Source organism: Leptodactylus fuscus, chromosome 6, assembly GCF_031893055.1.
Source record: "Leptodactylus fuscus isolate aLepFus1 chromosome 6, aLepFus1.hap2, whole genome shotgun sequence".
NCBI lineage: Eukaryota > Metazoa > Chordata > Amphibia > Anura > Leptodactylidae > Leptodactylus > Leptodactylus fuscus.
In genome coordinates this window covers 81358745-81372097 of record NC_134270.1, presented here as the reverse complement: position 1 = coordinate 81372097, position 13353 = coordinate 81358745, and the positions used below count along the sequence as shown (strand labels likewise).

The 13353-nt window shown below is 42.7% G+C and overlaps 1 protein-coding gene across 1 annotated transcript; it reads left to right on the top strand.

The window, feature by feature from the left end:
- Positions 1-5215: 5215 nt before the first annotated feature.
- GRWD1 (glutamate rich WD repeat containing 1) lies at positions 5216-12842 on the top strand. The gene is made up of 7 exons (XM_075280272.1): positions 5216-5491; positions 5604-5721; positions 7747-7909; positions 8921-9134; positions 9412-9554; positions 10410-10607; positions 11508-12842. The coding sequence occupies exons 1-7, from the start codon at positions 5248-5250 to the stop codon at positions 11823-11825; spliced, it is 1398 nt and encodes a 465-aa protein (XP_075136373.1). The 5' UTR covers positions 5216-5247; the 3' UTR covers positions 11826-12842.
- Positions 12843-13353: the final 511 nt, after the last annotated feature.

Sequence of the window (13353 nt, the reverse complement as noted above, 5' to 3'; positions counted from 1 at the left end):
GTGGGAATCTGTAAGTGAAGGCAGGCAGTTCTCCCTGGTTCTGCTGATCCAGTTGTATTTTTAACTAGAGGCGCCCCAACAAGTTCTGCTACTGGTAGGCCAAAGTTGTGGGAAAGTGGTACGTATGGCTACTTACCTGTCTTCTGTCTAGCCCCTCCCGCTCTGGGTGCACATGACAAATAACAACAGTGTGCCTGTAGAAAGAAGGTGTGGGACCAGTAAGTGATGACCTAATACTGCTGGAAAGAACCAGTGGCTCCTCCACTATCTCCCTCCCCATCCAGTGGCCACTTTGCTGGTCCCCCATACCCTATGAGGACCAGTGATGGGGTTGTGATATTGTGTGGGGACTAATATCCTATAGAGGAGGACATTAAGGTGCATGGGAAATTGCGGAGGAATGTTAAAGGGGTTGACCGGTTTAATTCTTTTATGGCTTGTCCTCAGGATAAGCTATAAATACCTGATTGGTAGGTTGCTGACACCCGACACCCCCCAGACCAATTAAATGTACAGAGCTGCCTCTGGTGCCTGCTTTGTACATAATACTGATCTAGAAGTTGAAATCTCCGTCCAGGGTATAGCAGTCACCTTCGCTGCAGCTCCCACTAACTTCAATAAGTGTGTACAGGAAATGGCACCAAATAGATGATGGAGCCAGGTGTCATTTCTCCCCCCCCCCCCCTTCCTTCAAACCAATCAGGTATTTATGGCCTATCCTGAGGATAAATCACAAAAAAATTAACCCCATCAACCACTTTAATATGCCCCCCTAATGTCCCACACACTTTAAAGGGTTTCTACTATTAAAATCAATTTTTTTCTCGTTGACACGTAGGAATAGCCTTAAGAAAGGCTATTCTTCTCCTACCTTTAGATGTCTTTTCTGCGCCGCCGTTCGGTATAAATCCCGATTTTCGGCGGGATGCAAATGAGTTCTCTCGCAGCACTGGGGGCGGTCCCAGCGCTCAAACAGCTCTGGAGGCGTCCTCAATGCTGAGAGAGAACTCTCCATTGCTGCCTCTATCTTCTTCAGGAACGTCCTCTTCATGCGTCTTCTTCCGGCGAAGGCGGTCAAACTTCTAGGCCTTGAAGTAAACGGCCTGTGGCAGTCGGCTCTGCCCGAGGCCTAGAAGTTTGACCGCCTGCACCGGAAGAAGATGTGTGAAGAGGGCGTTCCTGAAGATAGAGGCGGCGCTGGAGAGTTCTCTCTCAGCATTGGGGACGCCCCCAGTGCTGGGGCCCTTCCACACTATGGTATTGTTAAAATGTAAAACTACCATAGTGTGAATGGTGCCTTATCAGTAACTAAGTAACACAATATGACCAGTTTTATTTGAAGAGTTAATACATTCTCATACCTCCCAACCATCCCGATTTCCTCGGTACATTCACGATTTTGGTGTCCTGTCCCGCTGTCCCGGTTGGCGGGAGGTATGTCCCGATTTCAACCCACATCTGCGTCGTGTTTCAACACAGATCTGAGTTGAATACATACGCGACTAAAGCAAGGAGCTGTCACAGCTCAGTTCCTTGCTTTGCCGCGACGCTCCAACTAGTGGCTGTGTAAGCGCGATGTGATGACGTCACATCGCGCTTACAACTCTGTGAGTGAAACTGGAGAGAGCGGCGGGGGAACGAGGAAAAGGTGAGTATAAGTGTTTTTTTGTGTTAAACATTGAAGTGGAACATAATGAAGGGGTCCATGAAACTGGGGGCAGATGAAGGGGGGTGGGGGAACGGCATGAATCTGGGGGCAGAGATGGGGGAGACATGAATCTGGGGGCAGAGATCGGAGGACTTGAATCTGGGGGGCCGAGATGGGGGGGACATGAATCTGGGGGCAGAGATGGGTGGACATACAGTGGGGCAAAAAAGTATTTAGTTAGTCACCAATAGTGCAAGTTCCACCACTTAAAAAGATGAGAGGCGTCTGTAATTTACATCATAGGTAGACCTCAACTATGAGAGACAAAATGAGAAAACAAATCCAGAAAATCACATTGTCTGATTTTGTAAGAATTTATTTGCAAATTATGGTGGAAAATAAGTATTTGGTCACCTACAAACAATCAAGATTTCTGGCTCTCACAGACCTGTAACTTCTTCTTTAAGAGTCTCCTCTTTCCTCCACTCATTACCTGTAGTAATGGCACCTGTTTAAACTTGTTATCAGTATAAAAAGACACCTGTGCACACCCTCAAACAGTCAGACTCCAAACTCCACTATGGTGAAGACCAAAGAGCTGTCAAAGGACACCAGAAACAAAATTGTAGCCCTGCACCAGGCTGGGAAGACTGAATCTGCAATAGGCAACCAGCTTGGATTGAAGAAATCAACTGTGGGAGCAATAATTAGAAAATGGAAGACATACAAGACCACTGATAATCTCCCTTGCTCTGGGGCTCCACGCAAAATCTCACCCCGTGGGGTCAAAATGATCACAAGAACGGTGAGCAAAAATCCCAGAACAATGCGGGGGGACCTAGTGAATGAACTGCAGAGAGCTGGGACCAATGTAACAAAGCCTACCATCAGTAACACACTACGCCGCCAGGGACTCAGATCCTGCAGTGCCAGACGTGTCCCACTGCTTAAGCCAGTACATGTCCGGGCCCGTCTGAAGTTTGCTAGAGAGCATTTGGATGATCCAGAAGAGTATTGGGAGAATGTCCTATGGTCTGATGAAACCAAACTGGAACTGTTTGGTAGAAACACAACTTTTCGTGTTTGGAGGAAAAAGAATACTGAGTTGCATCCATCAAACACCATACCTACTGTAAAGCATGGGGGTGGAAACATCATGCTTTGGGGCTGTTTCTCTGCAAAGGGGCCAGGACGACTGATCCGGGTACATGAAAGAATGAATGGGGCCATGTATCGTGAGATTTTGAGTGCAAACCTCCTTCCATCAGCAAGGGCATTGAAGATGAAACGTGGTTGGGTCTTTCAACATGACAATGATCCAAAGCACACCGCCAGGGCAACGAAGGAGTGGCTTGGTAAGAAGCATTTCAAGGTCCTGGAGTGGCCTAGCCAGTATACAGATCTCAACCCTATAGAAAACCTTTGGAGGGAGTTGAAAGTCCGTGTTGCCAAGCGACAGCCCCAAAACATCACTGCTCTAGAGGAGATCTGCATGGAGGAATGGGCCAACATACCAACAACAATGTGTGCCAACCTTGTGAAGACTTACAGAAAACGTTTGACCTCTGTCATTGCCAACAAAGGATATACACTCACCGGCCACTTTATTAGGTACACCATGCTAGTAACGGGTTGGACCCCCTTTTGCCTTCAGAACTGCCTCAATTCTTCGTGGCATAGATTCAACAAGGTGCTGGAAGCATTCCTCAGAGATTTTGGTCCATATTGACATGATGGCATCACACAGTTGCCGCAGATTTGTCGGCTGCACATCCATGATGCGAATCTCCCGTTCCACCACATCCCAAAGATGCTCTATTGGATTGAGATCTGGTGACTGTGGAGGCCATTGGAGTACAGTGAACTCATTGTCATGTTCAAGAAACCAGTCTGAGATGATTCCAGCTTTATGACTTGGCGCATTATCCTGCTGAAAGTAGCCATCAGATGTTGGGTACATTGTGGTCATAAAGGGATGGACATGGTCAGCAACAATACTCAGGTAGGCTTTGGCATTGCAACGATGCTCAATTGGTACCAAGGGGCCCAAAGAGTGCCAAGAAAATATTCCCCACACCATGACACCACCACCACCAGCCTGAACCGTTGATACAAGGCAGGATGGATCCATACTTTCATGTTGTTGACGCCAAATTCTGACCCTACCATCCGAATGTCGCAGCAGAAATCGAGACTCATCAGACCAGGCAACGTTTTTCCAATCTTCAATTGTCCAATTTCGATGAGCTTGTGCAAATTGTAGCCTCAGTTTCCTGTTCTTAGCTGAAAGGAGTGGCACCCGGTGTGGTCTTCTGCTGCTGTAGCCCATCTGCCTCAAAGTTCGACGTACTGTGCGTTCAGAGATGCTCTTCTGGCTACCTTGGTTGTAACGGGTGGCTATTTGAGTCACTGTTGCCTTTCTATCAGCTTGAACCAGTCTGGCCATTCTCCTCTGACCTCTGGCATTAACAACGCATTTCCGCCCACAGAACTGCCACTCACTGGATGTTTTTTCTTTTTCGGACCATTCTCTGTAAACCCTAGAGATGGTTGTGCGTGAAAATCCCAGTAGATCAGCAGTTTCTGAAATACTCAGACCAGCCCTTCTGGCACCAACAACCATGCCACGTTCAAAGGCACTCAAATCACCTTTCTTCCCCATACTGATGCTCGGTTTGAACTGCAGGAGATTGTCTTGACCATGTCCTACATGCCTAAATGCACTGAGTTGCCGCCATGTGATTGGCTGATTAGAAATTAAGTGTTAACGAGCAGTTGGACAGGTGTACCTAATAAAGTGGCCGGTGAGTGTATAACAAAGTATTGAGATGAAATTTTGTTACTGACCAAATACTTATTTTCCACCATAATTTGCAAATAAATTCTTACAAAATCAGACAATGTGATTTTCTGGATTTGTTTTCTCATTTTGTCTCTCATAGTTGAGGTCTACCTATGATGTAAATTACAGACGCCTCTCATCTTTTTAAGTGGTGGAACTTGCACTATTGGTGACTGACTAAATACTTTTTTGCCCCACTGTAAATCTGGGGCAGAGATGGAGGAGGGGGGGGGGGGGGGCGTGAAACTGGGGACAGAGGTGGGGGGACATGAAACTGGGGGAGAGATGGAGGGGGACATATAATTTATGGATGACTGTTGGAGGATTATACTGTGTGGGGGCACATGAAAAATGAATGAGAATGGGCGGAGTCAACATAAAAGTGGTCGGGACTAAGTTTGCCGCATACTTTGTCCCTCTTTTCAGTTCTTGAAAAGTTGGGAGGTATGCGCTCTATAAATGTAAAAAAACAAAAATGGTAAAATGAGCTGCTAATAAGATCCAGCAACAGCTTGTATTCAGCTACAGAGACAACTGATAGAATACACTAGGTTTATTTCCTGTGTATACGTTATAAGCTAACCTGCTCTGCTTACTCAACCCTAGGCAGCATTTACAAGGGTTTCTCTGCACGGTCATCCGGAGTATTTGTCAAGTTGTCCATAAAGATTCTTTATTTAAAAAAAAAAAAAAAACTTCCGGAGAATATACGTGGTTTTGCTGAAGCCACCGGAAGTGACGTTAGGACTACTCCAAGATGGCTAACAAGGGAGAACCCACATGGAGAGATACTGTAGAAGGAGAAGATGAAGATATGGAAGGGACCGAGAGTGAGGAGGATGAAGGCGACGACGATGATGAGATTATGGAGGAAAACGAGGACGAAGGGAAAGACGAAGGTCCTCAGAGAGTGTATCTGCCGGGCGTGGAGCCCCTAAAGGAGGGAGAGGAGCTGGTGATGGATCATGATGCCTATGTGCTCTATCACCAGGCGCAGACTGGTGAGGAGATATACTGTAGTCCTGCGAGCGGGCTGCCATTACAAGGCTGCGGGTGATGTGCTGTGCTCCCTGAGCTGCTCTGTACATGATCTTCTGTGTCATCACTTTCTAGGGTCACCATGCCTGAGTTTCGATGTTATTCCGGACAGTTTAGGGGACAACCGTTCAGAATACCCCCTGACCTTGTATCTCTGTGCAGGGACGCAGGCTGACACTGCACAAGGCAACAGGTACACTATGGTAAAACTTTGGGGGAACTTAGAAATAGGTTGGGAAGGTGTTGGAGCTGCTGAGAGTCACCAGTCAGGATGTGGCTTCTGCTTTCCATAGAGCCCTTCTGAAGTGAGAGGTGCTGGTTGCTATTTTATTCTTTAGCTCTGTTCACACTAGTATTGGAGGTTTCTGCTGTGGAAACCTGACAGTCACATTATATACGTCAATAGGATCTGCTGCACAGCAAATGCATAGTGAGGATAAGATGAGGTCATGATGCCAATGTCAGCAAAACCTTCCTTCTTTATAACTTGAATCAGGTTTTTTTTGTCTTTCTTATTCTTTAGATACCCAGTAATAGTGTCTTAGCCGTAGATTCAGCAGAAACAGGACTGAATCTCATCAGAAACATTTCTATCTTAGAGTTTTTTGGCAGTGGCTATTTCTCATCCCCAAGTTTGTATTTTTTTTTTTTTTTTTCGTCTTCCTCAGGAAATAGCTCATTAGAACTCATGGTTTATTTGCTTAGTTAGACTATTCACATAGTTGCTCCATTCACTTCAATAGGAGCACCGGAAATAGTCAAAGTACATCACTTTGCTGTCTCTGGCGATCTTATTGAAGTGAATAGAGCATTGGGGTGCCTTACAAATCCATGGCTACATTCACAGGGGTACTCTGATGTGAGAACTACTTTTACCGGTTGTGAGAACTACCCTGTTTTCATGATCAGTGGGGTTTGCAGGAGACTCCTCCTCCCCAATCAGCAATTCATCCCCTGTCCAATGCATAGGGGATAAATAATTTTTGTGGTATAACCCTTTTAAAGCGAACCTGTCAGCTGTTTTTTCCACTATAAACTGGTCGCACCATGTGCAGATTGAAGTAATTCCCTTTCCATTCGTACCCTCTGTAATCTTTCCGCTGCAGAAAGGTGAAATTATTAATGTTTGAAAGCATAAAAAGCCATATGTACATTATCCTAAGCAGTTACAGTAGGCGGCAGCAGCTTCAACCTAGTCACGCTGTCTGCTTGCTATTCACACCTTGTGAGCATGATTGACATTTAACTCATAGTCCCCTTACTATCTGATATCCCAAGAGAGATATCCGTAAGAACATGATTAGCAAGCAGACAGCGTGACTAAACTGAAGCTGCTCCCACCCAACCTGACTACTAAAGGGATTCTATCATTGGCTATAGTGATTTTTAACTAAGCGTATATTTGCATAGCCTTTAGAAAGGCTATTTCAGGAATACCTTTTATTCAGTAATCCTCCCAGCCGTTTTTGAATTAGCCCACTTTAATTAATATGCTAATTATCATGGTGCACCCAGAAGTCTGTGTGATGTTCTCTGAGCACTGCTGGTATGATATGTGTAAAGAAAGGGGAGGTGAGAGCAGGGAAGGCTGATGACACAACCAACCTTCCCGGCTCTCACCTCCCCCTTCTTTACACATATCATACAAGCAGTGCTCAGAGAGCATCACGAAGACTTCCGGAGTGCACCATGGTGGCTAATTAGCATATTAATTTAAAAACGGTTGGGAGGATTAACGAATACAATGTATGTCTGGAATAGCCTTTCTAAAGGCTATGCAAATATATGCTTAGTTAAAAATCACTATAGCCAATGATAGACTCCCTTTAAGATAATTTACATATGACTATGCTTTAAACATTTATAACTTCATTTTGCTGCAGCAGAAAGATTTACAGAAGGGCACCAATGGAAAGGGAATTACTTCATGAGGCCAGTTTAGGTTGGGGGAAAAAGACCCTCACTGATTCCCTTTAAGCAGCCGTCCAGATGCGTTTGGGGGTGCTGCTTAGTATTCATTGATGACCTTTGGTCTGCAGTTCTTTGATAGGTTTTGTATTGTCATAATGTATGCATTTGACATCTGGATCTCTGTAGAAGTTTTGTTGGGTCCATCATAGATTATTGTGCTTATTGTAAGAATGATTAGTGATTCCTAGGGCTATTTACTAGATGACAGTGATTGTATGCTTTGTATGTTCTTTCATATGTTATCCAGGTTACTAGTGATGAAGATGCACAATCTGCACCGCACCAGCAAAGAGAAGAGCAGTGAATCAGATTCTGATAGCAGTGAAAGTGAAGATGAGGACGAAGAAGAGAAGAAGCCGCAGTTAGAGTTGGCTATGGTTCCACACTATGGGGGAATTAACAGACTTCGGGTAAATACAATACGACAACTTGTTTTAGGCCAGGGGGTAAGCAACTTTAGGCACTCCAGCTGTTGTAAAACTACAACTCTCAGCATGCATACTTGCTCTGCTGTTCTTGGAACTTCTTGGAAGTGAATGGAGCATGTTTGGAAATGTAGTTTCTCAGCAGCATGAGTGCCAAAGGTTACTGACCCCTGCTTTAGACTTTTCTATGATGAGTCCATTTATGACAGATGGTGTTCATCTGTCTGCAAACTGTCGTAGGTCCTAAGTGTCCTGTAGGGTCTAATTTTTAAGATGGTGCCTCTGAAAAGAAAAACATCTTTTTTGGCAGATACGGGGAGACTATATTTTACTTACTGATTTCATAGATTTTTGTTCCATACTGTATTGTGCCTTTAGAGAGAATACAGATGCACCAAATAAAATAGCAACATTTGCCTGGGATTATTATTGAACCCTTGTCTCAGCATGTGTGATCAACACTTAATGCTTGTTTTTTCAAGGGTAATGTTGTATGTGTATTGTATGCAAAGAATGTATGTCAAATCCTTTCCTGTTCTATGTTGCTTAGATGCATGTAAATTTCCTTTTCTAAAACTGCAATAAATATTGGATGTGTATTGCGCAAATGATTGTTCTTGGAGACATAAATTTCCGCCAGAGGAGTCTGGCACCTGCTTCCTCCCTTCTCTGTATTCCATACACTTGCACTGCTTGGCAGAACTGAGGGTGTGTGTGTATGGGATAGTTGGACGAGGTTATAATAATGTTTATGACTGGTTATACAGGAGCAGTTCTCAGGGCTATCACTCAGGGATGCTTTTCATCTGGTATGTATTATTTGTTCCTCAGCTGTTACATGAATAGTTAATCCAGTATCAGACATAGTGATAGTTGTGATATTTCCACAGTAATCCTAGTAGAATGCAAGTGCTAAGTCTCCCAGTATAAAGTAGAATATCCTGTTGTCAAATGATAAACCAATGCAGCCTCTTTTTTTTATATAATATATTTTAGGTCTCTACGCTCATGGACACTCCAGTAGCTGCAGTTTGGTCAGAGAAGGGTCAAGTAGAAATCTATGATCTCCAGAAGCAGCTAGCGGCCGTGTCTGACTCACAAACATTAGCTGCATTTCTCAAAGAAGACCAAGCTAAGATCAAACCAGTCTTCTCATTTTCTGGTCATATGACTGAGGGATTCGCCATGGACTGGTCTCCAAAGATAGCAGGTAGGAAATGTATATGTGTGTTTAATCACCTTAATGAGGATGCCAACTCTCTCAACATGTCTGTATTAGTAAACAATTCCCCATGAAATACTGCTCTGCTTACATAAATTTATATGATGAATAATAGATAAAGGCATATTGCAGAATTGTAAGAGAAGAGGCTCCACAGTTATGTAATGGGTGATAAATGTATTTGCTAAAACAGACTTGTCTAGGGAGACAGGACCATTACGATTTAGAGGTGGGGTTTTTCATATGATTAACTCTTTCTGTGCAGGCCGATTGGTCACTGGGGACTGTAACAAGAACATTCATTTATGGAATCCTAAAGAAGGAGGATCATGGCATATTGACCAAAGGCCTTTCACTGGTCATACAAAGTCTGTGGAGGATCTACAGTGGTCACCAACTGAACCTACGGTAACACAAATCCTCACTTTCTCACTTATTAGTATTCTAAGTTATATGTGTATATAAGTTTAGCAAGAATGTTCCTTCCAATTAATGGCACTTTTCTCCAGAAATATACTGCAATTTGTTAAATCACAGTGGCAGTGTACAGCAATGGCAAGATTTCTTAAAAGCAGGCTGTAGTGTAATATCTCAGAGGCTTTGGCCAGTGTTATTTATGACATAAAAAGGGAACATGTTTCTTCCACTTGTGTAATATAAAGCTCTTCTTCTTTTTGCTTGAATCTTCACAGTGCAGTTTTCAGTCTCGTATTCTCATTAACCTGTGCATATCTTGATTGATGTGACTTTCCAAGTGACTTGTCTTTCACTGCAGTACCAGCACATAAGCTTCTGTGTGGCAATAAGTTAGATCAGCACTCCAAGATTTGTTCTTCTTCACAAGTCTTTTACTTATCACAAGATCTAATAAGCATTTCTTTGCATGTATAGTATTGTAATAGCAGTGTAACGTTTTCGGTATAACCTTTCATTAGGTAGTGTTGGGGTGCACTCCTACCTTTGTTCTGTTGGTTACAAAGCTGGGAGAGTGGTCATTTTCTCATTATTTGTGCACCACTAACACATTGCTACCTGCTGCTTGTTCCACATCTGTGTGGTAGTGTCTGGTACTACAGCTAAGCCACATTGACTAGACCATTGGATATTGAATTGAATGGACTCCTTCTGCCCTGGTAAATGGGGACACAGAACCTTCACACTACGTAAAAATCATAATTATTTTCATGTTAGAATCATTTTCAATTTGTCAATAATTCAATCAATCATATAAGGAACATTGAATGACTGTAATGTCCTTTACAGGTTTTTGCCTCTTGTTCAGTCGATGCTTCCATCCGCATTTGGGATGTCAGAGCAGCTCCTAATAAAGCATGCATGTTGACAGCCAACCAGGCTCATGAAAGTGATGTCAATGTGATCAGCTGGAACAAACATGAGCCTTTTATTGTCAGTGGGGGAGATGATGGTGTCCTGAAGATTTGGGATTTGCGCCAGTTTCAGGTGAGTGTTGTATGGTAGACTTATTACACCATACTAAGTTAATGATACAATTTCTGTAAGGTGACCCCGTGGAGGGGTGGGGGAGGAGGGTGTAAATTCCTTTTTATTATAAAACCGGCTGTAGTAATCTTCTTACCAACCTTCTAACCAAGCTGTTACTAGGGAAAGTCTGTACAAAGTTATATTGTAGATATGCACAGCTGAAGCATTTACCAAAAGGGGGTGGTTACTTCAAAGGGCTGTATCTATGGTTTTATACCACCTAGAAAGATGGTTCTGGGATCATATGAAAGATGAGATTCTCTTATGATGCCAAGATTTAAGAACTAGAACAGAATTATCAGAGTTATCAATAATTAAAAACATGGTCAGAAATGTGATATATATTTTTTTTTTTATGAAACTGCTGCATGTTAACTTGAAATTCTTGACTGTATTTTTAAGTAGTGGTATCTCAGATTCTTTTATAGCTAGCTCTTAAATTTTGGAATCTCATCTTTCTTACGCTGGGTTCACACCAGCGTTCGGTCTCCATACTTAGGTTTCTGTCTTCTGCTGGCTGTGAGCGCCGGTGAGCGTTTTATTCTCTCCGGGTGAAACTGTTTTTTACAGCCTGTTTTCTATTAAAAAAGAAGTTAAGTTGATTAAAATATATTTTTAAAAAATGTTAGTAGATAGGAACACCCCTTTAACTTATCTGAGACACTTATAGTATATTCAGATATTGTACTAAATGTCTGCTAGATACCCATATCTAGCAGACACTTGTACTTCATGTGTCTCAAAAACTGGGGTCCCAGACACTTGTACATGTCGTGGGACAACACCCTTTTAAATAACACTCCAGAATGCTGCTCTAGTCAATGTTTTGACTCAAGTGGTTATTTCTTTTTTCCACAGAAAGGGGTAAGTGTGGCCAAGTTTAAGCAGCACACAGCCCCAATTACATCTGTTGAGTGGCATCCTACAGACAGCGGGGTATTTGCAGCTGCTGGTGCTGATGATCAGATAACTCAGTGGGATCTTGCAGTGGAAAGAGATCAGGATCAGGAGGGTGAAACAGAAGATCCTACATTGCAAGCCATACCGCCACAGCTGCTGTTTGTCCACCAAGGAGAAAAGGACATTAAGGAGTTACACTGGCATCCACAGTGCCCAGGAGTGGTCATTAGCACAGCTCTATCTGGTTTCAATGTATTTCGTACCATCAGTGTGTGAAGATATTCATCACCTATCATTATGGACTATTTGTCACTTTTCTCATAACATTTGAGGCTGAATCTTACTAATCAATGCTGGTATTGATGTGACTGCCTTATACGACTGTACCCTCATCTGAGGGTTTATTTAATATGCACATACAAGTGATGCCGTTTTGTAATCCCTAAAGCATGCCTACTTCATTTCCAATGTGTTGGGTTTTTAGACAAATTTCAACAATTTTCTACAATGAAAGGTTTGTGCTCTATCATGCGATGCAGATTCCGCAGCTCACTTTATCTTGCTACAAAGTGCCTCTTATAAAATACAGGATTTTGTGTAGGCTATGGTCTTTAATAGAGATGAGCAAGTACTATTCGAAACTACCATTTCGAATAACATTCTCCCATAGGAATGAATGGACGCAGCCGGCACGCGGCCGCTCCTATTCATTCCTATGGGAGCGTGCTATTAGAAACTACCGTTTCGAATAGTACTCACTCATCTCTAGTCTTTAAGTCTTCTGTTTTCTAAGAAACATGTTGCATCTACCTGCCGTTTTAGTAGTCTCATTTCAACATTTAAAGCGTAATTAAACTTTTCGACAACTTTTGTTTTTTTGGCAGTATTTGTGTCGTAAATACATTTTGTAATGTACTTTATTAACAAATTTTGAGTCCTTTCTGTGAAATTCTGCATTTTTTTCCACTCTCGTTTCTGTATTGAGAGCTGTTTCTGCCTCTCGCTGAATGTTACTGTGTATGGGACTATGTAAGAGATAAAGAAAATGAGAGAGGGGAGGGTCACTTCAAACAGTTATCCCTGACATGTGACACTAAGGCTGCAGTGCTCTCTGAATTATTTCCAGAAACATCACTGGTTTAAAACGGCCATGATATATAATGTGTGTATTTATGACACAAATATTACCAGAAACTCAAAAGTTGTCCCAACATGGTTCTTACCATCAGAAATTTACAATATTAATAGCCCAAGTGAGAATTTATCATAAACATGTATATAATATATTGTAGAGCTGGGTGATTTTTTCCAAAAACATTAAAAGAAAAAAAATAATTTATGGACAATTTTCTATTCTATTTTAATGTTTAAAAATAAGGGAGAAAAAAAAAAAAACCACACTAAAGTTCAGTGAGCTGGCACTAGAGAAGCTGGATCTATTATATACAGTCTTCTTCGTCTTAACCCCCAACCATTGTCAGTCATTTCCAGTGGCTGGAAGAGAAAGCCTGCATGGAATAGATTGCTAGCTGATGGAGGGTGTACAGTGAGACATAAAGGTGTTGTACCATTAAGGACACTTGCCCTGTTCTGTTGAATTGCCTAATATAAGGCACCCCCTGAAAATAGGGCATGCCTAAAAATCTTTGCAGCCGACTGAACACTGCGATGTGCTCGGTGTGCAAAGGAAATCCGGCTGCTGCCTCTGCTGTTGTGTCCTCTGTCCCTGCTGCTCTAGGATGAGCTCTCCCAGCTCATCCCAGAGGCAGCTGCCGGCATACACAATTGAAGAGGCTGTCAGTGA